The 27822-nt window shown below is 44.3% G+C and overlaps 1 protein-coding gene across 4 annotated transcripts in view; it reads left to right on the top strand.

The window, feature by feature from the left end:
- Window positions 1–27822, top strand: part of SLC39A14 (solute carrier family 39 member 14) — a 53829-nt gene that overhangs the window by 11628 nt on the left and 14379 nt on the right. Inside the window, exons 2-6 of one of the 4 annotated variants that reach the window (XM_070765980.1) lie at window positions 200–342; window positions 11818–12103; window positions 13755–13941; window positions 25572–25741; window positions 26443–26565. In XM_070765980.1, coding sequence (XP_070622081.1) covers window positions 11828–12103; window positions 13755–13941; window positions 25572–25741; window positions 26443–26565 — 756 coding nt within the window. In that variant the 5' untranslated portion in view covers window positions 200–342; window positions 11818–11827. Of the gene's footprint in view, window positions 1–199; window positions 343–6164; window positions 6206–6237; window positions 6271–11817; window positions 12104–13754; window positions 13942–25571; window positions 25742–26442; window positions 26566–27822 lie in introns of those variants that run through there. The other 3 variants (XM_070765979.1, XM_070765982.1, XM_070765981.1) reach the window with 3 other exon arrangements.

Genomic DNA, 27822 nt, shown 5'->3' with positions numbered 1-27822 from the left:
TTATGCATGGTTTGTTGAGTTGTGTGATGGTTTTTAATAAGGGTTTCTTAATATGTTTTGTTTTAATATTGGATTTGTAGACTGTATTGTTTGTTGGGAGCCGCTCCGAGTCCTCGGAGAGGGGCAGCACACAAATCTAATAAATAATTGTAATAACAATAACAATAACAATAACAATAATAATAATAATATATTGCAGAATGCAAATGACCAGCTGTCTGCAAGTAGTATCAATCCTTCCATCTGGTCAGAGCTGAAGAAGCATCTTGGATGAGAAGTGAAACGTCTTCAAAGAAAACCCAAAAAGTCCAGTTGTCTCTTGAAGAAAAAAAAACGCCTTAGGTACAGTTTCTCTTACCTTCTCGTGCCGGTTCGGGAATGGGCGTGCTTTGCGCGCACGCAATGTTTCTGCACATGTGCAGAGTGTTTTTTATGACATGCAGACTGTGGGCGGAGCCTCCCGCTGCCATTTCACTTGAACCGGTGCGAACTGGTAGCAACCCACCACTGGTTTGGGATGAATGAAGTCTGTTATTCATACTTTTTTTCTTTCTCTCTCTCTTGCTTTCTCTCTCTCTTTCTTTCTTTCTCTCTCTCTTTCTTTCTCTCTTGTTTTCTTTTTCTCTCTCTCTCTTTCTTTCTCTCTCTCTCTCTTTCTCTCTTGTTTTCTTTTTCTCTCTCTTGCTTTCTTTCTCTCTCTCTTTCTTTCTCTCTCACTTTCTCTCTCTTTCTCTTTCTCTCTTTCTCTCTCTTGCTTTCTTTCTCTCTCTCTTGCTTTCTCTCTCTTTCTCTCTTTCTTTCTTTCTCTTTCTTTCTTTCTCTTTCTCTCTCTTGCTTTCTTCTCTCTCTCTCTTTCTTTCTCTCTCTCTTGCTTTCTCTCTCTTGTTTTCTTTCTCTTGTTCTCTTTCTTGCTTTCTTTCTTTCTCTCTCTTTCTCTCTTTATGTCTCTCTCTCTGTTTCTTTATTTTTCTCTCTCTCTCTTGTTTTCTTTCTCTCTCTGAGCTTCGCGGCACACCTGACCATGTCTCATGGCACACTGGTTGAAAAACACTGCCCTACGGGTACGGTCAGGTACGCAGAACTGGTAGAAAATTTTTGATATATTTTTTTCTTTTTTCCCCCTTCTGGGCTCTGGATATGTTTTTCCTATCGCAGTAAATGAGGTTGAATGTGTATAATTTTAGAAGAGCTGTGCGTGCGTGTTAAAGGGTTAAATAAGGGTCAGGAGAGAAGTGCTTTTAATAGGAAAGTGAACACATGAACAAGGGGGCACAATCTGAGGTCAGTTGGGGAAAGATCAGAAGCAACATGAGAAAATATTTGACTGAAAGAGTAGTAAATGCTTGGAACAAACCTCTAGCAGACGTGGGATAAACATATATCCATCCTAAGATAAAATACAGGAAATACTTTAAGGGCAGACTAGATGGACCATGGGGTCTTTTTCTGCCGTCAATTTTCTATGTTTCTATATAGTAGATAATGTATATTTTTGTGTGCCTGTGTGTAATATGTATGTACACATATGGCCTATATACATAGAATTAAAGAGTATATTTTAGATGTTCAGTAATAGTAAATAGATAGGAAAATTGTATCTCTTTGAGGCAAGGAGAGGCCAGGCACCCTAACCCTAACCTAAGTATTCTTTTGGGCTGCTATTATCCCTGAACTTCCCCTTGAAATACAGTGGTCCCTCGATTTTCGCGGGTTCGAATTTCGCGAAACAGCTATACCATAGTTTTTCAAAAATATTAATTAAAAATACTTTGCTGTTTTTTCCCCTATACCCCAGTTTTTCCTGCCTGATGACGTCATACGTCATCGCCAAACTTTTGTCCGCCTTTGATAAAAAATTTTTAAAATAAACTTTAATAAATAAACACGGTGAGTAATAATCTAAATGGTTGCTAAGGGAATGGGAAATGGTAATTTAGGGGTTTAAAGTGTTAAGGGAAGGCTTGTGATACTGTTCATAGCCAAAAATAGTGTATTTACTTCCGCATCTCTACTTCGCGGAAATTCGACTTTCGCGGGTGGTCTCGGAACGCATCCCCCGCGAAAATCGAGGGAACACTGTAATAAAAAGTTGCCATGCAATATTATATGTATTATTTTGCATTGCTATGCAACCATTTGGGGAGGGGGCAGGAATTATACTTTGCTGTTGAACGAGGTGATAATCCTCCCCTTCAACGTGCTACAATCCCGAAACTAAGTTTGATTCAGTTTAATATAAATTAAATTACAATTAAGCCTATTCAGTCACTCAGCAACTCTGGTCCTGAGGCTCCTATTTTACACAAAGGTCTTGGTTCCTTTTTAAAGGGGTCACTAACAATTGCAGCCATTATGTCCTAGTCTTCTTTTTTTTTAACAAATTTGTCTGGGCTAAGCTTAAGAAAACAGTCATTTAAATTCATCGGCCATTCTGCCCAGGGCTGTGTTTGTGCAAACGCTTGTGTTAACTTCTCTCCACCCTGTAAAACAACAGCTGCAGTTTTCAAGAATTCCTGATAGTTTCCGAAAGGCCAAAAAAGGCCTAAGCTCTTAAGAGGACGGGAATGCGGGATCCCTCTTTAATAAGATTACCGCAATGCGCTCTACATGAGGCTGCTCCTGAAGAGCATTTGGAAGATTCAACGGGTGCAGAAAGAACACAGAAAGTCATAAATGGTACCGGATATTATTATTATTTATTGGATTTGTATGCCGCCCCTCTCCGCAGACTCGGGGCGGCTAACAACAGTAATAAAAACAGCATATAATAATCCAATATTAAAACAGTTAAAAACCCTATTATAAAACCAGACATACATACAGACGTACCATGCATAAAATTGTAAAGGCTTAGGGGGAAAGAGTATCTCAATTCCCCCATGCCTGGTGGCAGAGGTGGGTTTTAAGAAGCTTACGAAAGGCAAGGAGGATGGGGGCAATTCTAATCTCTGGGGGGAGTTGGTTCCAGAGGGTCGGGGCCGCCACAGAGAAGGCTCTTCCCCTGCGGCCCGCCAAATGACATTGTAGTATTGCAGGCTACTTCTGCTGACTACCAGCTGCCTGCAGTTTGGCAGATTGAATCTCACCAGGCTCAAGGTTGACTCAGCCTTCCATCGTTCCGAGGTGGGTAAAATGAGGACCCAGATTTTTGGGGGCAAGAGGCTGACTCTCTGTAAACCGCTTAGAGAGGCCTGTCAAAGCACTATGAAGCGGTATATAAGTCTAAATGCTAAATGGAATGAATGAATGAATGAATGAATGGAGTGAATGAATGGGGTGAATGAATGGAGTGAATGAGCGAGCAGCAAATGTCATACAAACATGGGAGCAGCTAGTTTAATTTGTTTGGAATTGGTTTCTTTTTATTAGACAGGTATATTAGGTCTGGCAATTGCAAATTCCAGGTAAATTAATAATAATAATAATAATAATAATAATAATAATAATAATAATAATAATAATAATACTTTATTGGACTTGTATGCCGCCCCTCTCCGAAGAATAATAAAACAATATAGCAGTAAAACAAATCCAATATTAAAAAACATATATAAAACTCCAGTAATTAAAAGCATACAGCACATACATACCAAACATAAAATATAAAAGCCTGGGGGAGGATGTCTCAGTTCCCCCATGCCTGGCGATATAGGTGGGTCTTAAGTAATTTGTGAAAGACAAGGAGGGTGGGGGCCGTTCTAATCTCTGGGGGGGAGTTGATTCCAGAGGGCCAGGGCTGCCATAGAGAAGGCTCTTCCCCTGGGGCCCGCCAAATGACATTGTTTAGTTGACGGGACCTGGAGAAGGCCAACTCTGTGGGACCTTATCGGCCGCTGGGATTCGTGCGTTAGAAAGCGGTTCTAAATTGCAATTTATTCCATCTCAAATGCAAACTCAATTGCTGGGAATTTCTGTGGGGATTGCAACTAATTTATTTATTTATTTTTAGTTTCCAGCCTTTCCGCATTAATTGCTTCCTTCTTGGGCTGCGATCCAGACCTGCTCTGGGTCCTACCCAAGAAATGATTGAAGTTTGCAACCTGTCAGCAGAAAATCTCTATTGCTTCTGGCTGTCCTGCCAAGTGGGGGTCTAGAAAATGCAGAACTTTTGTAGGTCACAGCAGTGGGATTGGCAAAGAGAACACGTTCGTCAATAGAGGTGTGAGTTTCCTATTTACTTAAGAGCAAAACCCGGTTTTAAACACAATCCGTCTGACTTTCTGTTCGCATGAGTTGATCCGGCGCTTAGGACAGGCTTCATTAGCCAAGCAGCTCTTTTCAACTGTGGCACCGACAAGATGTGTCGACTTCAACTCCCAGAATTCCTAGTGCCAGCTGGGGAATTCTGGAAGTTGAAGTCCACAAACCCTGCGGTTTCTAAGGCTGAGAGACTCTGGGTTGAAGCCTATTTTGAAAAATGAAGCAGTCTTGGGCCTTTTTAATACTTGGATTGAAAACGATTTTAAAATCAATGCTGTTTAGATGAGAGTATTATTATATATATATATAATCTACGAAAACATATATATATATATATATATATATATATATATATATATATATATATATATGTCACATGTTTAAGCTGAATTTGAAAATTAAGGGAGACTAGGATAGATCTATTTCGGCCTTATTTTGGCCTCATCAGCTAGCCATACCCACTGGGACTTGAACCTGCAACCTTTGCCTTGTAAGGCAGAGAATTATCCTCTAGGCTACAGTATCCAATCCCTTCAGCTCTGTACCAGGGAAGGGTTACATTTTGTGTCGAATCACCCTGGTATATTGAAGGAACATCACAGCTCCTTTTATAAATATATAAATATATATATTTATTTTAATATAAATATATATTTGTTTTCGTATATATATATGTAGATTGTTCTGAGTTCGGGTTTTGCCCCATGTAATATTTTGAGTGTCTATGCGACGTTTCGGTGAAATCACATTCACCATCATCAGGCTGAAGTTGTAAGCTTCGTGCTGCTGTAGATATAGTTATGGTCTTGGTATATTCGGTACTGTATATATATATATCTACAGCAGCATGAAGCTTACAACTTCAGCCTGATGATGGTGAATGTGATTTCACCGAAACGTCACATAGACACTCAAAATATTATGGAATCTATAGGTAAGTCTAGCTGATTCCCAAGGGACAGCATAAATGATTATACAGTATATATCTGTATATCTATTCTCTCTCTCTCTCTCCAGAAAAAAGCATGTGTGTGTGTGTGTATGTGTGTTACATATTTTTGCTGATAATGGAAAGGATAGATCTGTCTGTCTGTCTGTCTGTCTGTCTGTCTGTCTGTCTATCTATCTATCTATATCTTGTCTGTCTGTCTGTCTGTCTATCTCATCCATCTATCTATCTATCTATCCATCTACCTACCTACCTACCTACCTATATACATACACACATACTTAGTTATCTACCTACCTAACCACCCACCCACCCACCTAGCTACCTACCTACCTATCTATACATACAGTCTATCTGTCTGTCTGTCTATCTCATCTATCTATCTACCTACCTACCTACCTACCTACCTACCTACCTACCTACCTACCTACCTACCTACCTACCTACCTACCTATCTATCTATCTATCTATCTATCTATCTATCTATCTATCTACACATACAGTACATATGTTGCATAGAGTGCCCTGTTTTCAGCCTGAACAGTCTCCTGCAGTAGTTTGCCGGCTAAAACCTGGCCATTTTGGCTGGCAAAAGCACTATGGACCGGTCCTTTGTTTTTCTGTAACAATGGAAATGCTGGGCTCAATTGTAGTAGTAAGCTGAGAACTACCTTATATGTGCTTCAGCCGTCTGTAGCTTTGGAAGCTGCCTGTAAGAATGCCAAGGTACCAACCCAGTTGGCCAATGCATCTCAAAACTGTTGGCTTAGTTTGGAGGTTGGTTATCTTTAAGGTTAAAGCCCGTGTTGATTTAAGGAGTTGGCCTCATGGCGGTCAACATGGATTGCTTAATCAATGGAGGGCAAAGACTGCTTACCCTAGGGGGGAAAAACTACCAAGAGAGGTCAACATGCCCTGTGTGCTCGGAATATTACCTTGGAAAATTGAGAAACACAAATCCAGACTCAACGTTTGTAGACACAGGTTCTTCTTTTAACTTCCATGTCCTTCATGACACCAGGAGATCCCCTTTCTGATGAGTAAATCTTCTTTAAGGTACTTTTTTCAAGCGACATCTTATTTTCAGTTCCTGCCATCAAGTTTCTTTGTTCGTGGTCTGGGTATGTTCTTTTTTTAAATGTCTGCATTATGAATTGTAAGCGGTCAGTGGTTAGACTTCAAGTTTACGAAATTTAAAATGTAAATTCAATGTTGGGGCAGTTCAGTTGAATAGGAAAAAAAAACCCTCATTGCCCCTGGCAAGTCTGTGATTGATGGCACTTTGATTTTTTTCAGGGTAGAATTGCTGCTGTAGATTTGTGTCTTAGCTGCTTAGCAGAATTTGGAGAAATTCCCAATTCCCCGTAACTTTTTGTGTTTTGAAAGGCTTTCTGGAATTTTTACTGAGCTGGGTACGTCATTTCAATGCTGTCTGGATATTTATTGGTTTTGAAAGCAAATTGACCTGTATCCCAGCGGCCGGTTAGGTCCCACAGAGTCGGCCTTCTCCAGATCCCATCGGTCAGACAATGTCATCTGACGGGGCCTAGGGGAAGAGCCTTCGCTATTTTTCAACCCGGAAGTCAAAATACCATCTACGCATGCGTGCCCGTGGGCACGCATGCGTAGATGGCAACCGGGAGATCAGCTGCTGGGCGGCTTCCCTGAGTCTTCCCCCTCTTGCTGGCGTCAGCGAGGAGTTTCCCCACCGCCCACGCAAACTCCTCGCTGCCGCCCGCCCTTCGCCCGCCCACGCCGTTCATTCTCGGTGCTTTCGAGCTGAGTCCGGGAGCGAAGTCGCTCCCGGACTCAGCTCGAAAGCGGCGAGAATGAACGGCGTGGACAGGCCGTTCCTTGCCGTTCGTTCTCGGCGCTTTCGAGCTGAGTCCGGGAGCGAATTTGCTCCCGGATTCAGCTCGAAAGCGGCGAGAATGAACGGCGTGGACAGGCCGTTCCTTGCCGTTCGTTCTCGGCGCTTTCGAGCTGAGTCCGGGAGCGAATTTGCTCCCGGACTCAGCTCGAAAGCGGCGAGAATGAACGGCGTGGACAGGCCGTTCCTTGCCGTTCGTTCTCGGCGCTTTCGAGCTGAGTCCGGGAGCGAATTTGCTCCCGGATTCAGCTCGAAAGCGGCGAGAATGAACGGCGTGGACAGGCCGTTCCTTGCCGTTCGTTCTCGGCGCTTTCGAGCTGAGTCCGGGAGCGAATTTGCTCCCGGATTCAGCTCGAAAGCGGCGAGAATGAACGGCGTGGACAGGCCGTTCCTTGCCGTTCGTTCTCGGCGCTTTCGAGCTGAGTCCGGGAGCGAATTTGCTCCCGGATTCAGCTCGAAAGCGGCGAGAATGAACGGCGTGGACAGGCTGTTCCTTGCCGTTCGTTCTCGGCGCTTTCGAGCTGAGTCCGGGAGCGAATTTGCTCCCGGATTCAGCTCGAAAGCGGCGAGAATGAACGGCGTGGACAGGCCGTTCCTTGCCGTTCGTTCTCGGCGCTTTTGAGCTGAGTCCGGGAGCGAATTTGCTCCCGGATTCAGCTCGAAAGCGGCGAGAATGAACGGCGTGGACAGGCCGTTCCTTGCCGTTCGTTCTCGGCGCTTTCGAGCTGAGTCCGGGAGCGAATTTGCTCCCGGATTCAGCTCGAAAGCGGCGAGAATGAACGGCGTGGACAGGCCGTTCCTTGCCGTTCGTTCTCGGCGCTTTCGAGCTGAGTCCGGGAGCGAATTTGCTCCCGGATTCAGCTCGAAAGCGGCGAGAATGAACGGCGTGGACAGGCCGTTCCTTGCCGTTCGTTCTCGGCGCTTTCGAGCTGAGTCCGGGAGCGAATTTGCTCCCGGACTCAGCTCGAAAGCGGCGAGAATGAACGGCGTGGACAAGCCGTTCCTTGCCGCTTGCTATCGGCGCTTTTGAGCTGAGTCCGGGAGCGAATTCGCTCCCGGACTCAGCTCGAAAGCGCCGAGAGCCAGCGCCCCCCGGACCCCCAACCCGGGTTTGGGGGGCTGCTAGGAAGCCCTCCATGCCGGCGGCAAACAGCCGCGCCGCCCCCAATCTTCGGCTCCTCGCTAGCGCTGTGGGAGTAAAAACACCATCTGCACATGCGCAGATGGTGTTTTTACTTCCGCAGCGCTACTTCGCGAAAACCCGCTCGTTGCGGGGGGTCCTGGAACGGAACCCTCGCAACGAGCGGGGGATCACTGTACAGTGGTACCTCGTCTTACAAATCCCTCATCATACAAACTTTTCAAGATACAAACCCGGGGTTTAAGATTTTTTTGCCTCTTCTTCCAAACTATTTTCACCTTACAAACCCAAGCCGCCGCCACTGGGATGCCCCGCCTCCGGACTTCTGTTGCCAGCGAAGCACCTTTTTTTGCGCTGCTGGGATTCCCCTGAGGCTCCCCTCCATGGGAAACACCACCTCCGGACTTCCGTGTTTTTACGTTGCTGCAGGGCAATCCCAGCAGCGCAAAAACAGGCCCTTCGCTGGCAACGGGTAGCCTCAGCGAAATCACAGCATCACCAAAACCCGGAAGTCCGGAGGTGGGGTTTCAAGGACTTCCGCGTTTTTGTGATGCTGCAATTTTGCTGAGACTCCCCTCGCTGGGAAACCCCACCTCCGGACTTCCGTTGTCAACGGAGTGCCCGTTTTTGCGATCCTGGGATTCTCCTCTTGGGATTTCCCCTGCAGCATCGCAAAAACACGGAAGTCCGGAGGTGGGGTTTCCCATGGAGGGGAGCCTCAGGGGAATCCCAGCAGTGCAAAAATGGGCACTTTGGCTGGCAAAAGGGGTGAGTTTGGGGCTTGCACGCATTAATCGCTTTTCCATAGTTTCCTATGGGAAACATTGTTTCGTCTTACAAACTTTTCACCTTACGAACCTCGTCCCGGAACCAATTAAGTTCGTAGGACGAGGTATCACTGTACTATGTTGTACACTGCTCTGAGTTGCTTTGAGAAGGGTCGCATAGAAGTCTAATTAATAAATGAAATAAATAAGTAAATGGTGGAACTTGTGTCCCCCTCTTGCAATTTCACTTATCTTTTTTAGTGCTTCTTTGCACGCCCTTGTAGACAGAAGCAAAGTTTCTGTTTGAACAATGGTTTCCGGAGCAGAGGATTCAGTTTTTGCTCCATGTTGCTTATTGTCGTTCCAAATTTCAGGTTGCGTGCTACTTTTCCTTCCGCATTTTGCTTTCTGGAGTGTCCAAGGTAGTTGAATGGCCTTGGAGGACGTTCTTCAGGGGGTTTTGCTTCTCTTTGTTTTTTCCCCTCTTCTTTGTAAAAAAAAAAACCCTCAGCTTTATTTCAGAGAAAGATAGAATGCCAAATATAAAAATATCAATACGAAATCTAAGAAAAAGAGAGAGAAAATTGAAAAAGGAAAGAGGAATCAAATTTAGAAAGTGGCAAAAAGAAAACACAGGGATAACTGACTTCTGACTTTCTTCAGTATGCATATATAGAATAGAATAGAATAGAATAGAATAGAATTTTTATTGGCCAAGTGTGATTGGACACACAAGGAATTTGTCTTGGTGCAGATGCTCTCAGCGTCCATAAAATAAAATATACATTTGTCAAGAATCATGTGGTACGACACTTAATGATTGTCATAGGGGTCAAATAAGCAATGAAGAAGCAATATTAATAAAAATCTTAGGATATAAGCAACAAGTTACAGTCATACAGTCAACAAGGGAGGAAATGGGTGATAGGAATGATGAGAAAAACTAGTAGAATAGAAGTGCAGATTTAGTAGAAAGTCTGACAGTGTTGAGGGAATTATTTGTTTAGCAGAGTGATGGCGTTCGGGGAAAAACTGTTCTTGTGTCTAGTTGTCTTGGTGTGCAGGGCTCTGTAGCGACGTTTTGAAGGTAGGAGTTGAAACAGTTTATGTCCAGGATGTGAGGGGTCAGTAAATATTTTCCCCGCCCTCTTTTTGACTCGTGCAGTATACAGGTCCTGTATATGTTGCTTGTATATGTTGCTTATATCCTAAATTTTTATTAATATTGTTTCTTCATTGCTTATTTGACCCCTATAGCAATTGTTAAATGTTGTACCACATGATTCTTGACAAATGTATATTTTCTTTTATGTACGCTGAGAGCATATGCACCAAGACAAATTCCTTGTGTGTCCAAGCACACTTGGCCAATAAAGAATTCTATTCTATTCTATTCTATTCTATTCTATTCTATTCTATATCGGGGTCCCCAAACATGGCAACGTTAAGACTTATGGACTTCAACTCCCACAATTCTCCAGCCAGCTTTTCACAATCCCCAGGCATTGAATTATGAGTGTGCACATTCACGCATGCACAATAACACATGCACATGCGCTTTTGGCACCTAAGGAAAAAAAGGTTCGCCATCACTGGTTGAGGTTATTTGCTGAACAACCACCACTGCCACTCTGTTTCTAAGTTTAGGGTTCTAACACTGGTTATAAGCCCGATGTGGAATGCTAACAACTATCTCTTGTCTTATTTTGAATGTAGCAAGAGCTATTGACTACTGCAATGCGCTCTGCATGGGGCTACCCTTGAAGAGCGTTCAGAGACTTCAGCTGGTGCAAAATTTATTTTATTTATTTATTTATTTATTTATTCGACTTTTATGCCACCCTTAGAAACATAGAAACATAGAAGTCTGACGGCAGAAAAAGACCTCATGGTCCATCTAGTCTGCCCTCATGGTCCATCTAGTCTGCCCTTCTCCTTAGACTCAGGGCGGCTTACAACATGTTAGCAATAGCACTTTTTAACAGAGACACCAAATTGGCCCCACAATCCAGGTCTTCATTTTACCTACCTTGGAAGGATGGAAGGCTGAATACAGCAATGCGTGCAATAACGGGTGTACCAGGGTATGGCTGTATTACTCCATCTCTATGCGAGCTGCATTGGCTGCCAGTTGGTCTCCAAGCACAATTCAAGGTGTTGGTTATCACCTTTAAAGCCCTAAATGGCTCAGGGCCAGACTATTTACGGGGCGGCCTCCTCCCTCCTCCCTCATTGCGACCAGTAAGGGCCCACAGAGTTGGCCTTTTCCAGGTCCCGTCCGCCAAACAATATTGGTTTGCAGGACCTTGGGGAAGAGCCTTCTCTGTGGTGGCTCTGACCCTATGGAATCAATTGACCCCAAAGATTCACATTATCTCCTCCCTACCGGTTTTAAGGAAAGCTGTTAAGACCTGGCTTTTCCAGCAGGCCTGGAATTAAGACTGATTGTTGCAAGTAATGGTTTTATAATACATGTGATTTTAGTGATGTTTTTTAGTGGGTTTTTTACTTATATTGTATTTATATCTGTTGTAAGCCACTCAGAGTCCATTTGGAGTGAGCGGCATATAAATGCAATCAATCAGTCAATCAATAAATGCAATAAATACATAAACAAACAAACAAACAAATAAATAGTAAGTACGGCAATCAATCAATAAATAAATAAATAAATATTGAGTAAGTATGGCCAGGAAATGCAATCAATCAATCAATCAATCAATAAATAAATAAATAATTAAATATTCAGTAAGCACGGCTAGGAAATGCAATAAATAAGCAAGTAAGTAAATAAGTAAATAAATAAATATTCAGTAAGTATGGGCATTAGCAGAGTAAGAGTTTTTTCAAGGACTGGTGCTAATCCCAGGGCCTGGCTCTGTCTTTTCAGCTTTGAAGCCATGTTTTGGAATGGAGGGTTTTGGAGATGGGCCTTGGTGCTGCAACTGTACCTCCTACTTCCGACGTCACGGACACGGGCTGACACGGAAGCCTTGGCTCCCCCTCCCATCACAGCAGCCTCCTTTCTGCAGGACCTTTTCCTCCGTTATGGTGACGAGGACAGGCTCAGCCTCCAGCAGCTGAAATCTATGTTGAGACACCTGCACGTGGGCGTCGAACGGCAAAATGTCAGCCACGCACGGCGGTGGCAACCGCAGCACCGGAACATCTCCTGGGTAATCACTTCTGCTTTCCTATTATGACTCTGTCCTCCTTTTTTATTTCAGACAGGTCTACGAAGAAGCTTCTTCACCACCCCACCCCAACTGTTACATTTTAAGTAGGGTTGATATTCCTGGAGGCGTCTGTAATATGGCAAATGATTTAGCTTTACTAGATAAGTGGTCAAAGCAATGGAAACTACAGTTTAATGTTTCCAAATGTAAAATAATGCACTTGGGGAAAAGGAATCCTCAATCTGAGTATTGTATTGGCAGTTCTGTGTTAGCAAAAACTTCAAAAGAGAAGGATTTAGGGGTAGTGATTTCTGACAGTCTCAAAATGGGTGAACAGTGCGGTCAGGCGGTAGGGAAAGCGAGTTGAATGCTTGGCTGCATAGCTAGAGGTATAACAAGCAGGAAGAGGGAGATTGTGATCCTGCTGTATAAAGCATTGGCGAGACCAAATTTGGAATACAATCTTCTATGTTTCTATGTTTTTAATATATTTTTCGCAGTATAAGACACACCGGAGTATAAGACACGCCTTAGTTTTTGGGAAGGAAAATGGGGGGAAATGATCTGTCTACCAGGTACTCAACTTGGCTAACGCCCTTAGTTTGATCAGTTTCAGCACATTATTCTATCCCCTGGTTAGGGCTGAAAAAACCTTTTTCGGATGAAATAGCAATGAAAAAAATCCTGCAAACAGGGAAGATTGTTAGCGCCTCGTTAGGGCCAGTAAGTGAAATCTCCGCCTGTGCTTTGCACACACTTCCGAACCGGTAGGGAAGGTACCGTATTTTTTGGAGTATAAGATGCACCTTTTTCTTCCTTAAAAGGGGCTGATAATTTGGGCGCGTCTTATACTCTGAATCTAGCTCCCCACCCCCAGCCCTAAGTAGCTGCTAATGATCCTCTCAGCTCTTACTGGCTTGCAAGCTCTTTCATTGTTACTCTCTGCAAAGAATGTTTTCCAAGCCTTAAGTCTTTGCAGGCTTTTTCTCATTGCTCTACTTGCTCTGAATATGTTTCTTTCCAGCCCTAACCAGGTGCTAACGATGTTCCCAGCTCTTACCAGCTTGCAAGCTCTTTCATTGTTACTCTCGGCAAAGAATGTTTTTCAAGCCTTATGTCTTTGCAGGCTTTTTTTTCATTGCTCTACTTGCTCCCAATATGTTTCTTTCCAGCCCTAACCAGGTGCTAACGATGTTCCCAGCTTGCAAGCTCTTTCATTGTTACTCTCTCCAAATAAAGTTTTTTTAAATCCCTAACCAGGGGATAAAATAATGTACTGACCAGACTAAGGACGCTAGCCAGATGAATACCTGGTAAGCAGATTCGTTTTCCCATTTTCCTCCCCAAAAACTAAGGTGCGTCTTATACTCCGGTGTTTCTTACCGTGCTGAAAAATACGATAAATAGATTTCACCGCTGCTGCTGACCTAGACACAAATCTTTGGAAAGAGGAGGGAGCGTGGGGTGAAAGTGTACACGAGCTCGTAGAATATGAAAAACGTGAGGTTGGAGTTGCTTCTGAATTGCCTGAGAAGAAGGGAGAAGATGCCGTAGCTGAGAAGTTGAGGAATAGGAGGTGAGAGGCAGCACTTGGGTGTCGGAAGAAACACGCGACCCACTGTGAAAATCTCACCCTTTTTTTGCCTTTTAGTGCTTCAGTTCTTCAGAGCTCTTCGCCACCCACAATCTGAGTGATTCGTCCCATCTCGGGCAGAGCGAATTCAAAGAATTCTGTCCGGCTATCTTGCAGCAGCTGGAGTCCAGGGCCTGCTTGCCCGAGAACCTGGAGAAGGAAGAAGAGGAATGGACGAAGGAAGGGAAACCCAGCTCTACGGAAGGTGCGTGCATCCAACCCGTTTTAACCTTGCTCCTTCGTGGCACTTCAGCCTTCATCTTCCTAAATGACCCTCTCAAGGTGTTGTTGAGTGAAGAACAGGGGTCCTCCTAATCTGTTTTCCCTTTCCAGAGGACTCTGGGCGAAAAGGGTTAGTCTTGTAGGACAGAAGCTGCAAGAAATAGAGGATTAAAAGTGGCCCTACAAAGGTTTATTCTCTTTTAATGGGTATGTTGCTTTCCAAAACTGGTTTTCAGGACGCTTCTGAGCCGGCTGCAAAAATGGCTTTGCAACCGCTTAATTTCAAGTAAGTATCTACTTTGGAGAGTCAGTTTGGTGTAGGCTTGTAGGGGTTACGATGTTGGGCTAGAAACCAGGAGATGATGAGCTCTAGTCCCGCCTTAGGTGTGAAAACTAGCTGGGTAATTTTGGACCAGTCACCAGGAGACTGAGTTCTAGAATTAGAAATTCTAGTTCCTCCTTAGAAGTTCTTAGAAGTTCTAGTTCCTTCTAAAACTAACAGTTCAAGTTCCTCTTAAGACAAGAAAGCTAGCTGGGTTACTCCAGCCCCCTCACAAGGAGATTATGAGTTGTAGTTTCACTTTGGGCATAAAAATTGGTTGGGAGACTTTGGGCCAGTCACCAGGAGACTAAGTTCTAGTTCCTCCTTAGACAAGAAAGGTAGTTGCGTTACTTCAGCCCAATCACAAGGAGATTATGAGTTGTAGGTGTGAAAATTGGCTGCGTGACTTTGGGCCAGTCTCCAGGAGATGGTGAGTTCATGCAAAAACCATGGTGCCTCTTTGGGTCATTTAAATTCCAATTTTTTCTAATTTAGGGGTTTTAATTTTATTTTTGTAATCTAGGGGGTTTTAACGGGTATTGTAGGTTTCTTGCAGCCTTAAGCCACCCATTTAATTCCTTCAATCCCCCAAAATAAATAGCAATAGCATTTAGCAATAGCATTTAGACTTATATACCACTTCTTAGTGCTTTTACAGCTCTCAGCAATCTGGGTCCTCATTTGACCTGGAAGGATGAGCCAACCTTGAGCCGGTGGTGAGATTTGAACTGCTGAACTATATGAACTGGGGACACAATCTGAAGTTAGTTGGGGGAAAGATCAAAAGCAAAATGTTCGGAAACTTCAGATCGTGCAGAATGCAGTTGCGAGAGCAATCATGGGCTTTCCCAAATATGCCCATGTTACACCAACACTCCGCAATCTGCATTGGTTGCTGATCAGTTTCCGGTCACAATTCAAAGTGTTGGTTATGACCTATAAAGCCCTTCATGGCACCGGACCAGATTATCTCAGGGACTGCCTTCTGCCGCACAAATCCCAGCGACCAGTTAGGTCCCACAGAGTGGATCTTCTCCGGGTCCCGTCAACTAAACAATGTCGCTTGGCGGGACCCAGGGGAAGAGCCTTCTCTGTGGCGGCCCCGGCCCTCTGGAACCAGCTGCCCCCAGGGATCAGGACTGCCCCCACCCTCCTTGCCTTTCGTAAACTTCTTAAAACCCACCTCTGCCGTCAGGCATGGGGGAGTTGAGATCCTCTTTCCCCCTAGGCCTTTACAATTCTATGCATGGTATGTATGTATGTATGTATGTATGTATGTTTGGTTTCTATATTAATGGGTTTTTTAATCGTTTTTTAGTATTACATTACACTGTTTTATTGTTGCTGTTAGCCGCCCCGAGTCTCCGGAGAGGGGCGGCATACAAATCCAATAAATAAATAAATAAATAACATGATAAAATATTATTTTACTGAAAGAGTAGTAGATCCTTGGAACAAACTTCCAGCAGACGTGGTTGATAAATCCACAGTAACTGAATTTAAACATGCCTGGGATAAACATATATCCATTCTAAGATAAAATACAGGAAATAGTATAAGGGCAGACTAGATGGACCATGAGGTCTTTTTCTGCCGTCAGTCTTCTATGTTTCTATATGTTTCTATGTTTCTATACCTAGCAGTTAGCTGAAGTAGCTTGTAGTACTGCACTCTAACCACTCTGCCATCCCCTCTTAAATTAAAATTTTAAATTTAATTCAATTTTTTTAAAAAAAAAACAAAGGGATGCACAAAAGTGTTGACTCCCTTCGGTGAATTTGGGGAGGGGGTGGTGATCTGTAAATCGTATCCCAAAGAAGATCTGAAATGATCTGAAAATGATTCCTATCTTTCAGAGACGTCTGTCAATCAGGATAGTTAGGCCCCTAGTTAACAAACACACTTTTGACGTGTTTTATCCAAGTTTCTCTTTGAAAAATCATTAACCCATATTGCTTTTTTTTTTTTTTGGCTGGTCACGGTACCACGTTGGGTTTGCTTTGGCTATAAGCCAAGCAATCCAAGCCAAACTTTTACTGATTGACTTAACTCGAATGACATTGTGGTGAAGCCCTTTCAGCCTCTCCAAATACACACTCAACTTTTCCATTAGAACTTTGTTTTTCAACGTCAAGCTGTAGCTTCGCCAAGTTACGTGTCAGCTCCCCTGCCTGTGTCTGATCTTTTGACACCGAGGGTCGCCCAGAAAGTAATGCACCACTTTTTTTTTCTCAGCCTCCAGTAATGGTACGAGTGCGAAACTTTAGATATACATTGTTTGAATTGTCAGGAGTGCGTGTGTAAATATTGTGTTTCTTCAGACAGAGGGTGTAGCTGCAGCAGTGTTTCCAAATGGCGTCTGTAAGTGATGTACATTACGAGACTCGCCCAGAAAGTAATGCACCACATTTTTTTTCTTCAACAATTATTTATTGAACTCAATGAAAGTTACACAGAAGAAAGAATGATGTTTCTTCTACACTCCCTATTTTTCCTTGTAATCTCCCTCCTGTTCTATGACCTTCCTCCAGCGAGACATAAGGGCATGTTTTCCCTGTCGTTACCACTCCTTGGTCTGGTCACGAAGCCATTTCTGCACTGTGCGAATCACCTCTTCCACACTTCTTTTGCTGATTGACAGCTTCAGTGCCAACTGCCGAGTCGTTATGTGTCGGTCCTCACAAATGAGTACATTAGCAAGCTGCGTCTTGTCAGGTGTGACAATCATGGCTGGCCATCCCGAACGCTGCAAATCTTGGAGCTCTGCCGAACCGTCTTCTAATGGCCTTGCTCTCTGTGCCCAGCGACTAACCGTATTTCTGTCGATTGCAGATTCTCCATAAACTGTACACAAACGTTTGTGAATGTTCCCAACAGTTTCTTTCTCCACACTGAGAAATTCAATGATGACAAGCTGCTTGTAACGTACATCACTTACAGACGCCATTTCAAAACACTACTGCAGCTACGTTATCTGTCTGAATAAATACAAAATTTACACACACACTCCTGACAATTCAGATAATGTGTATCTAAAGTTTGTACTCGTACCATTACTGTAGGCTGAGGAAAAAAAATGTGGTGCATTGCTTTTTGGGTGACCCTCGTAGGTTTGAGTAGAAGATGGAATAGCTTCCTCCACTTGATCCACAGCTCACATTAGAGAAACATCTTTCAGCTGTGGCGAGGGGGGCGTTTGCCCAGGTTCGCCTGGTGTACCAGTTGCGGCCCTATTTGGACCGGGACTCACTGCTCACAGTCACTCATGCCCTCATCACCTCGAGGCTCGACTACTGTAACGCTCTCTACATGGGGCTATCTTCGAAAAGTGTTCGTAAACTTCAGATTGTGCAGAATGCAGCTGCGAGAGCGGTCATGGGCTTTCCCAAATATGCCCATGTTTCACCAACACTCCGCAGTCTGCATTGGTTGCCGATCAGTTTCCGGTCACAATTCAAAGTGTTGGTTATGACCTATAAAGCCCTTCATGGCATCGGAACAGAATATCTCCGGGACCGCCTTCTGCCGCATGAATCCCAGCGACCAATTAGGTCCCACAGAGTTGGCCTTCTCCAGGTCCCGTTGACCAAACAATGTCGGTTGGCAGGACCCAGGGGAAGAGCCTTCTCTTGTGGCGGCCCCGACCTTCTGGAACCAGTTCCCCCCAGAGATTAGAATTGCCCCCACCCTCCTTGCCTTTCGTAAACTCCTTAAAACCCACCTTTGTCGTCAGGCATGGGGGAACTGAGATACTCTTTCCCCTCTCAGGCCTATGCAATTTATGCATGGTATGTTTGTATGTATGTTTGGTTTTAATAAGGGTTTTTAGTCATTTTTAATACTATTAGATTTGTTTCATGTTGTTTTATTGTTGTTGTTAGCCGCCCCGAGTCTGCGGAGAGGGGCGGCATACAAACAAACAAACAAACAAATAAATAAATAAATAAATAAATAAATAAGAGTTGTGCAATTAAAAGCTTTCATGTCAATTTACAAAAGAACTTTTCTGGCATGAGCTTAGACCAAGGGTAGGCAAAGTTGGGCTCTTTTATGACTGGTGGACTTCAACTCCCAGAATTCCTGAGCTAATCATGCTAGCTCGGGAATTCTGGGACTTGAAGTCCACATGTCATAGAACATTGTGTCCCAACCTTGGCAACTTGAAGATATCTGGACTTCAACTCCCAGAATTCCCCACCCAGCATTTGCTGGCTGGGGAATTCTGGGAGTTGAAGTCCAAATATCTTCAAGTTGCCAAGGTTTGGAAACACTGTCATAGAAGATCCAACTTTGCCCATCCTTGGCTTAGACCAAGGGTGTCAAATTCAAGGCCCAGAGGCTGGATGCAGCCCGTGGGGTGCTTAGATCTGGCCCGCGAGGCCGCCCTGGAAACAGTGAAGGATCGGCCCACATCTGGCCCACCGAAGCTCTATTTTCACTGGCAGAGGACTGCAGGAGGTCTTCAAAGCCAAAAACGGAGCCTGTTTTCATTGGTAGAGCATTTGGACTGCCACAGGTGCCATCAAACTGGCCACACCCACCTTGGCCCCCCGAGGTCAAACACAACCCGAGGTGGCGCAGCAGGTAGAGTGCAGTACTGCAGGCCACTAAAGCTGACTGCTAGATCTGCAGGTCAGCGGTTCAAATCTCATCGCCGGCTCAAGGTTGACTCAGCCTTCCATCCTTCCGAGGTGGGTCAAGCGAGGACCCGGATTGTGGGGGCAATATTCCTGGCTCTGTTAAAAAAAGTGCTGTTGCTAACATGTCGTAAGCCGCCCAGAGTCTAAGGAGAAGGGCGGCATTAAAAAAATCAAATAAACAAACAAACAAACTGTTCTGTCGAGCTTTCTGGTAGACTCCTCCCAAAAATTCACAGGTACAAATTGCAGACACACACACGTTTGAAAATTCAAAACAATGTTCTTTATAATGAAAATTCACTTAAACCAAGCCCTCTTTTGGTATAGCAAAGAGCACTTGTCTCCAAACAAACTGGTAATTTGTACAAGTCCCTTATCAGTTCTGTGATACTTAGCTTGCAGCTGTGAGGCAATTCACAGTCCTTCTTCTTTCACAAAGTGAAACACACTTTGCTCTGGTTTAGTTTCAAAGCGGGGGGAAATCAGCACACAAAGTTCGAAGTCAGCAAGGCAGGCACGAAACACAAGGATCAGATAATCCTCCACAATGGCCAAACCCACAGGCTGCTCTTTATAGCAGCCTCACTAAAGACCACAGCCCCACCCAACCACAGGTGGCCTCATTTTCTTTGATAATAATGTCTCAGTTGTTGCTGCCTATGCATCGCTCTCCACATGCGTGGCTGTATCATTAACTCTTGTTCCGAATCCAAGGAGGAGCTAGATAATTGATCTCCTTCTGAGCTGTCTGCCACGCTCTCCTCCTCCCTGTCACTCATGTCTTCTTGGTCAGAGGAGCCTTCATCATTAGATTCCACCGGGGGCAAAACAGGCCTGCAGCGTGTGGATGTCTCCCCCACATCCACAGTTCTTGGGGAAGGAGCTGGGCCAGTGCTAACCACAACACAAACCCTGACGCATCCTTCAATTAAATTGAGTTTGACGCCTCTGGCTTAGACCTTCCCAATAATCCCCCCTGTGTTTAAAGGCCCGTTCCCAGTTTTCAATGCCCTTCTCTCTTCTTGTTTACAGTGTGGGGTTTTGGTTTTTTCAGTGTCACACTGATCAACCTTGCCTCCCTCCTCGGAGTCTTCGTCGTGCCTTGTACTGAGAAAGTCTTTTTCACCCGAATCCTAACTTATTTCATCGCACTCTCCATCGGGACCCTGTTCTCTAACGCCCTGTTCCAGCTGATCCCAGAGGTGCAGTAAGAAAAAAACCCACCCCACCTGTTCTCAGGTTCCCATCACCCATCCCACCCACCAGTTTTTCTTCCGGTACCAAATCAGCTGCTGAATTCTCAGCGGCTTTTGAAATTGGATTCTCCATGTCTCGGACCCAGGGTGGTTTCCTAAAAATATAGGGAGGAATAAAAGTTCTGCTTCGTGTGGTACGTCCAGGCTCTGTGTGCATGGTTTTTGGGCCTGCACATGGGACCTGTTGGCTGCTTCACACAACAAAAATCTAGAAGGCAGTATTTCATGGTTAGATAGCAATAGCACTTCTATACCGCTTCACAGCCCTCTCTAAGCGGTTTGCAGGGTCAGCATATTGCCCCCAACAATCCAGGTCCTCATTTGACCCACCTTGGAAGGACAGAAAGCTGAGTCAAAGATTGAACACCTGCCAGTGGGCGGAGGGAGGGAGGGAGGGAGGAAGGAAAGGAAGGAAGGAAGATAGTAAAAACATTTAGACTTATATACCACTTCACAGGGCTTCACAGCCCTCTCTAAGCAGTTTACAGAGTCAGCATATTGCCACCAACAATCTGGGTCCTTATTTTGCCAACCACGGAAAGAAGGCTAAATCAATCAGGATCGAACTGCTGGCAGAGGAGAGGGAGGGAGGGAAGGAAGGAAGAAGGGAATGAAGAAGGGAAAAAAGGAAAGAAAGAAGGAAGGAAGGAAGGAGAGAAGAAAAGGAAGGAAGAAAGAAGGGAAGGAAGGAAGGAGGGAAGAAAAGGAAGGAAGGAAGAAGGGAAGGAAGAAGGGAAAAAAGGAAAGAAAGGAAGAAGGAAGGAAGGAAGAAGGGAAGGAAGAAGGGAAAAAAGGAAAGAAAGGAAGAAGGAAGGAAGGAGAGAAGAAAAGGAAGGAAGGAAGGAAAGGAAGGAAGGAAACAATAGCACTTATATACTGCTTCACAGTACTTTACAGCCCTCTCTAAGTTTACAGAAAGTTTACAGAATCAGCCTCTTGCCCCCAACAATCTGGGTCCTCACTTGACCCACCTCGGAAGGATGGAAGGCTGAGTCAAGGTGCGGGCCCAAACTGCCAAACTGCTTAGCTCTCCATTCCAGAAAGGAAAAAAACTGTCCTCCCCCCCCAGTGCATATTAAGAGTGAGAGGTTCTTAAAGGATTGTGCCTCTTAATAAGCTTTGACTATAAATGGAAGCTAGCTTGGTTGCATTTCCAAAGAGCATCATTATAATTGAGAGGCACTGAACTCTTAAGTTTTCTAGCCCTGCGGTGTCTTTTAAACAATGTACGTGGGAAAGAGCTATGGCTGAGCACCCTAAAGGCCATTTTTAAATATTTTTATTTATAAAAGGAAGGAACGAACACCATGTTGACACCGGTATATGGGAGGATGTCCTTTTATGTTGACTTCTCAGGTTCTTTTACGGCTTCCTCTTTCAATAATTGGTTTGTTCTCCCTAATGGAAGGGATTTCTTGGAGCTGCGTGAGATTTAATCTTGAGTAAATTGTGGTTTTTGATTGTACGTTTTGGGAACGCCTTAAATAGAGCCATGAACTCTAGTTGTGGGTTTTAAAGCCATCACTGTCTTCTGGCATAACATTCTGGCTCCACTTTGGTGGCCTAAATCAGTGTTTCCCAATCTTGGCAACTTTTATTTATTTATTTATTTATTTATTTATTTAGTAAGTTAGTTAGTTAGTTAGTTAGTTAGTTAGTTAGTTATTTTGATATTTAGTTATTTTTATTTATTTATTCATTCATTCATTCATTCATTCATTCCAAAGACTCGGGGCGGCTAACAACAATAAAAAGACAATGTAAACAAATCTAATATTAAAAATAATCTAAAAAACCCCAATTTAAAGAACCACTCATACATACAAGCATACCATGTATACATTCCATAAGCCTAGGGGGAAGTGAAATTTCAATTCCCCCATGCCTGACGACAGAGGTGGGTTTTAAGGAGCTTGCAAAAGGCAAGGAGGATGGGGGCAACTCTGATATGTGGGGGGAGCTGGTTCCAGAGGGTCGGGGCCGCCACAGAGAAGGCTCTTCTCCTGGGTCCCGCCAAACGACATTGCTTAGTCGACGGGACCCGGAGAAGGCCAACTCTGTGGGACCTAACCGGTCGCTGGGATTCGCGAATGCTGGCTGGGGAATTCTGGGAGTTGAAGTCCAGATATCTCCAAGTTGCCAAGGTTGGGAAACACTGGCCTAGATAACTATGCATTGTGAGAATCACTACGAGAGTTCACTTGGCCCTTTATGGGAAAGAGAATTTTTATAGCCTCTATACTAGTCTTTCTACTAATTGGCTTCTCTCGTTAGGGGGGGGGGGGGAATAATAAAAATAAATTAGCACCATTCCTTTGGAAGCCTTTCAATTTCCATTTTATTTGGATAATGCCAGGCCATCTATACAATTATTTCTTGCAATCCTTTTTTTCCCCTGTAGAGTTTGTGTATATTTTCGTTCCCAAACCGTAAATGTTTTGTTGCTCGAAAACTAAAATATGTCTTTCCGATCCAGCAGGAACAGAAATCATTGTAAATGCCCCATCTCTATTGTTAAATATCTCTTGTAAAAACTGATGAAATATGACCCTGCCAATCAATTGTTAAGAATCTCTATGCCTCGGGCAAACAAATACACTGCTCAAAAAAATAACACTTAAAGAACCCATCCTAGATCTGAATGAATGAAATATCTTAGATTTGTTTAATATAATCCTTTGCACGAGTTATATTCTCATGTTTTACTACTCAATTTTAGCATATTATACTGCATTTTAACTTATTATTTATTCAAATTCCCTCTATTTTAGCCAATTTTATTGTATTTTAACCAGTCACAGTTTTATGACGACCGATGTGGTCCTTTTCCTCGCTTTGATATGGTCGATTGACTAATCAAATAAAGTTGATATTGATTGATACAAAGTTGAATGTGCACAACAGCACCTGAAATTGATGGTCAATCAGTGTTGCTTCCTAAGTGGACCGTTGGATTTCACAGAAGTTTGATTTACTTGGAGTTCTGTTGTGTTGTTTAAGTGTTCCCTTTATTTTTTTTTGAGCAGTGTATTTCAGTACTGTACTTGTCCTATGATGGAGAAGCAAAAGTGATGGCTTGTGGTTCGCCTGTATCACTCTTGGGCTCCGGCACTTCGTCTCCTTCTTGAGCAGCGATCCCCAAACTTTTAAGGCTTGTGGACTTCAACTCCCAGAATTCTCTGGCTGGCAGGAGAATTCTGGGAGTTGGAAGTCCACAAGTCTTAAAGTTGCCAAGTTTGAAGACCTCTCTTCTTGAGTCTGTGTGCTAAACAGATTTGGGGAAAATGTCCTACTAATGGATTAGAGATAACTTCATGGCATTGGACCAGGATATCTCCGGGACCGCCTTCTGCCGCACGAATCCCAGTGACCAGTTAGGTCCCACAGAGTTGGCCTTCTCCGGGTCCCGTCGACTAAACAATGCCGTCTGGCGGGACCCAGGGGAAGAGCCTTCTCTGTGGCGGCCCCGACCCTCTGGAACCAGCTCCCCCCCAGAGATCAGAGTTGCCCCCACCCTCCTTGCCTTTCGTAAGCTCCTTAAAACCCACCTATGTCGTCAGGCATGGGGGAATTGAGATACTGTATTCCCTTCCCCCTAGGCTTATAAAATTTATGCTTGGTATGTCTGTGTGTATGATTGGTTTCTTAAATTAGGGTTTTTTAATTTAACTTAAACTTAAATATTAGATTTGTTTATATTGTCTTATTATTGTTGTTAGCCGCCCCGAGTCTACGGAAAGGGGCGGCTTACAAATCTAATAAGTAAGTAAGTAAGTAAGTAAGTAAGTAAGTAAGTAAGTAAGTAAGTAAGTAAGTAAGTAAGTAAGTAAGTAAGTAAGTAAGTAAATAAGTACATAAGTACATAAGTACATAAGTAAATAAATAAGTAAGTAAGTAAATAAGTAAATAAATAAGTAAATAAATAAATAAGTAAATAAATAAATAAATAAGTAAATAAATAAATAAATAAATAAATGAGTAAGTAAGTAAGTAAGTAAGTAAGTACGGTAAGTAAGTAAGTAAATAAATAAATAATAAACTTGGAAGGACTTAAAACTTCAGCACCAATCTGAACACTGGGAGTTGAATCATGATGAGCAGACGCTCCCCATAAGATTAGCAAAAGTTCCAATCTGGTGCAAATTGTTGGATTCATATCAGAGACCCTTATAGCGAGGTTGTATTTTTTAATCTTCATGGCCTGTGGAGGGTCTCTTTCTTTCCACCCTTGTGTTTTTTATTATTTAGTTAGTTATTTGATTGATTGATTGACTGATTGACTGATTGATTGATTGATTTGCCACCCCTCTCCTATCAAAACGACTCTGGGGAACTTACAGCCCTAAAAGCATTTACCTCCTAACAGGGGAACGTTTCTAAAATGAGAACAATGGGAAGTCCCGATTGAAATAAAATCATAGTGGAAAAAAATTGGGAGAGGAAGAACAGGATGCCTGAGAAGGAGGTAGGACTGCCTCTTAATTCATCAACCATCTCCAGGGTGACGGTGATGCTCCCTCATTGAGGCCCAGGTCATCTGGCAGTGCCAGGTCCTCAGGAGATGAGATGTTGCAAAGGGCAGGAGCCACGGTAGAGAAGGCCCTTCTCCTGGAACCATGCCAAGCTTTCCGTAGTGCCACGGTGCCCAAGAGTGATTCAAGCATGCCTTTATCAATCTTGATTTGCATATCAATCATTAATAAATATCTTCTCTTTGTCTCTCCCTCTCCTTTTTCTCCCTGTCTCCCACTCCCTTTCTTTTTCCTTCTCCCTTCTCCTCTCCCCCTCTCCATCCTGTCTCCCTCCCTCTCCCTTCTCCTCTCCCTCTCTCCCTCCCTCTCCCTCTTTCCCTCCCTCTCCCTTCTCCTCTCCCTCTCTCCCTCCCTCTCCCTTCTCCTCTCCCTCTCTCTCTCCCTCTCCCTTCTCCTCTCCCTCTCTCCCTCCCTCTCCCTTCTCCTCTCCCTCTCTCCCTCCCTCTCCCCTCTCCTCTCCCTCCCTCCCTCTCCCCTCTCCTCTCCCTCCCTCCCTCTCCCCTCTCCTCTCCCTCCCTCCCTCTCCCCTCTCCTCTCCCTCTCTCCCTCCCTCTCCCTTCTCCTCTCCCTCTCTCCCTCCCTCTCTTCTCCTCTCCCTCTCTCCCTCTCTCCCTCCCTCTCCCTTTTCCTCTCCCTCTCTCCCTCCCTCTCCCTTCCCTTTCTCTCCCTGTCTCCCATTCCCTCTCTCCTCTCCCCCTCTCCATCCTGTCTCCCTTCTCTCCCTGTCCTTGTTCCCTCTCCCCTTTTCATCGGTTTGATTTCATTTTCGTATGTTCTGCTTGTTGTTTTTCCCCCTCCCCTCCCTTGTCTTTCTCCCTCCTGCGATTTCACCCGGGGGGCGGGCCTGACACCTCCCCCTGCAGTCTGGGGATACGGTTTCCTCTGCGTGACTATCATCTCCCTCTGCTCCCTGGTCGGGGCCAGCGTGGTTCCTTTCATGAAGAAGACCTTTTACAAGCGGCTGCTCCTCTACTTCATAGCTCTGGCCATTGGCACTCTTTACTCCAACGCCCTCTTCCAGCTCATCCCCGAGGTAGGAAAAGGGCCCTCGGGCCTGGGTTATGCAATGGTCAGTGATGGTGCGGTGTCTGCAGCGTGACCTACTTTGTGGTAGCTTATTCATCGCTTCCAAGCTGCCTTCATTTCCACTGAGGCTGGAAATATGTAAGCCCTCCAGATCTGGAGACCTCGCCTACAAAAAGAGATGGATAAAATTGAACGGGTCCAAAGATGGGCTACAAGAATGGTGGAAGGTCTTAAGCATAAAACGTATCAGGAAAGACTTCATGAACTCAATCTGTATAGTCTGGAGGACAGAAGGAAAAGGGGGGACATGATCGAAACATTTAAATATCTTAAAGGGTTAAATAAGGTCCAGGAGGGAAGTGTTTTTAATAGGAAAGTGAACACAAGAACAAGGGGACACAATCTGAAGTTAGTTGGGGGAAAGATCAGAAGCAACATGAGAAAATATTATTTTACTGAAAGAGTAGTAGATGCTTGGAACAAACTTCCAGCAGACGTGGTGGAATTCTGGGAGTTGAAGACCACAAGTCTTAAAGTTGCCAAGTTGGAGGACTCCTACGCTGGAGATTTTTAGCTCCTCTTTGGCCGTCCTTTAGAGGCGAGAAGAGAAGAAGAGAAGAGAAGAGAGAGCTTTAGATAGAATGGAGGGTAACATTTATTTATTTCCATAAATAAACAACTAACTCTTTATCTCTCCATCTCCTCCAGGCCTTTGGGTTCAATCCACAGAAAGATGATTATGTCTCCAAATCTGCTGTTGTCTTTGGGGGATTTTATCTCTTTTTTTTCACTGAGAAAATACTGAAGATGCTCCTCAAACAGAAGGATAAGGTGAGCCTCCCTTGTGTCCACTGTCACAATCTTTAGTTCCTTTTCTTTTGGAATTTAATTTTTATTTTCAATCAATCAATCAATCAATCGCCGTCACTGTTCTAGGAGAAGGGTGGGTGCTAACTTTCTTACACTAGGGTAGTTCCACACTGTTCTGTCGGGCTCTCTGGCAGACACCTCCCGAAAATTCACAGGTACAAATTTCAGACACACAGACGTTTGAAAATTCAAAACAATGTTCTTTATAATGAAAATTCACTTAAACTAAGCCCTCTTTTGGTATAGCAAAGAGCACTCGTCTCCAAACAAACTGGTAATTTGTACAAGTCCCTTATCAGTTCTGTGATACTTAGCTTGCAGCTGTGAGGCAATTCACAGTCCTTCCTCTTTCACAAAGTGAAACACACTTTGCTCTGGTTTAGTTTCAAAGCGGGGAAAAATCAGCACACAAAAGGTCAAAGTCAGTAAAGCAGTCACGAAACACAACGATCAGTGTTCTGTCTGGGTTTTCCCAGACCTCCACACCCACTGAAAAACAGCCAGACACTCTGGTAAAATCCAAAAGTAATTTATAGCAGGAAAAAATAAGCACAAAGGAAAACCTGTCTTCACAGCAGACAGGTTACAATACTTTACAACAGGGTCCTGATGTCCAGTCAATTCCAAAAGCTTCTTGCTGGCACCCCCCCCCCAAGGTTTCAAGAGTCCAAGGCACAAACCAGGATTGTAGCCACCAAAGTTCACAAACAGGTCTCACGAATCTCCAAGATAAAACTCCACAAGCCAGGAAGGGTGGGGCCGCCTTTTATCCTTTCCCAAGCACCACACCCAAACCCAGCTGCGACCCCTAATGCTGGAAATATCTGGCCAATTGCGTTCTTCTCTCGTTAGCTCTCCTCTGTCGCATATCTATGAAGTCACTAGCATCTTCCCCCAGGGAATCCAGGCTGCTTGCTGGGGAGAGCTCCCCCTGGTGGAACTCTGGCTGTCCTTCATCTTCAGCCTGGGATTCAGCTTCTTCATCAGTCTGCCCCTCCTGGTCCTCAGCCTCTGAGCCGGACACCGACAGCAAATCAGCCATTCCCGGAGGGGTCCCAGGCTGAACCACAACAATCAGATAATCCTCCACAATGGCCAAACCCACAGGCTGCTATTTATAGCAGCCTCACTAATGACCCCAGCCCCACCCAACCACAGGTGGCCTCATTTTCTTTGATAATAATCTCTCAGTTGTTGTTGCCTATGCATCGCTCTCCG

The sequence above is a fragment of the Erythrolamprus reginae genome, chromosome 12 (genome assembly GCF_031021105.1).
Source record: "Erythrolamprus reginae isolate rEryReg1 chromosome 12, rEryReg1.hap1, whole genome shotgun sequence".
Lineage (NCBI taxonomy): Eukaryota > Metazoa > Chordata > Lepidosauria > Squamata > Dipsadidae > Erythrolamprus > Erythrolamprus reginae.
This window is presented reverse-complemented; position numbering and strand designations above follow the sequence as displayed.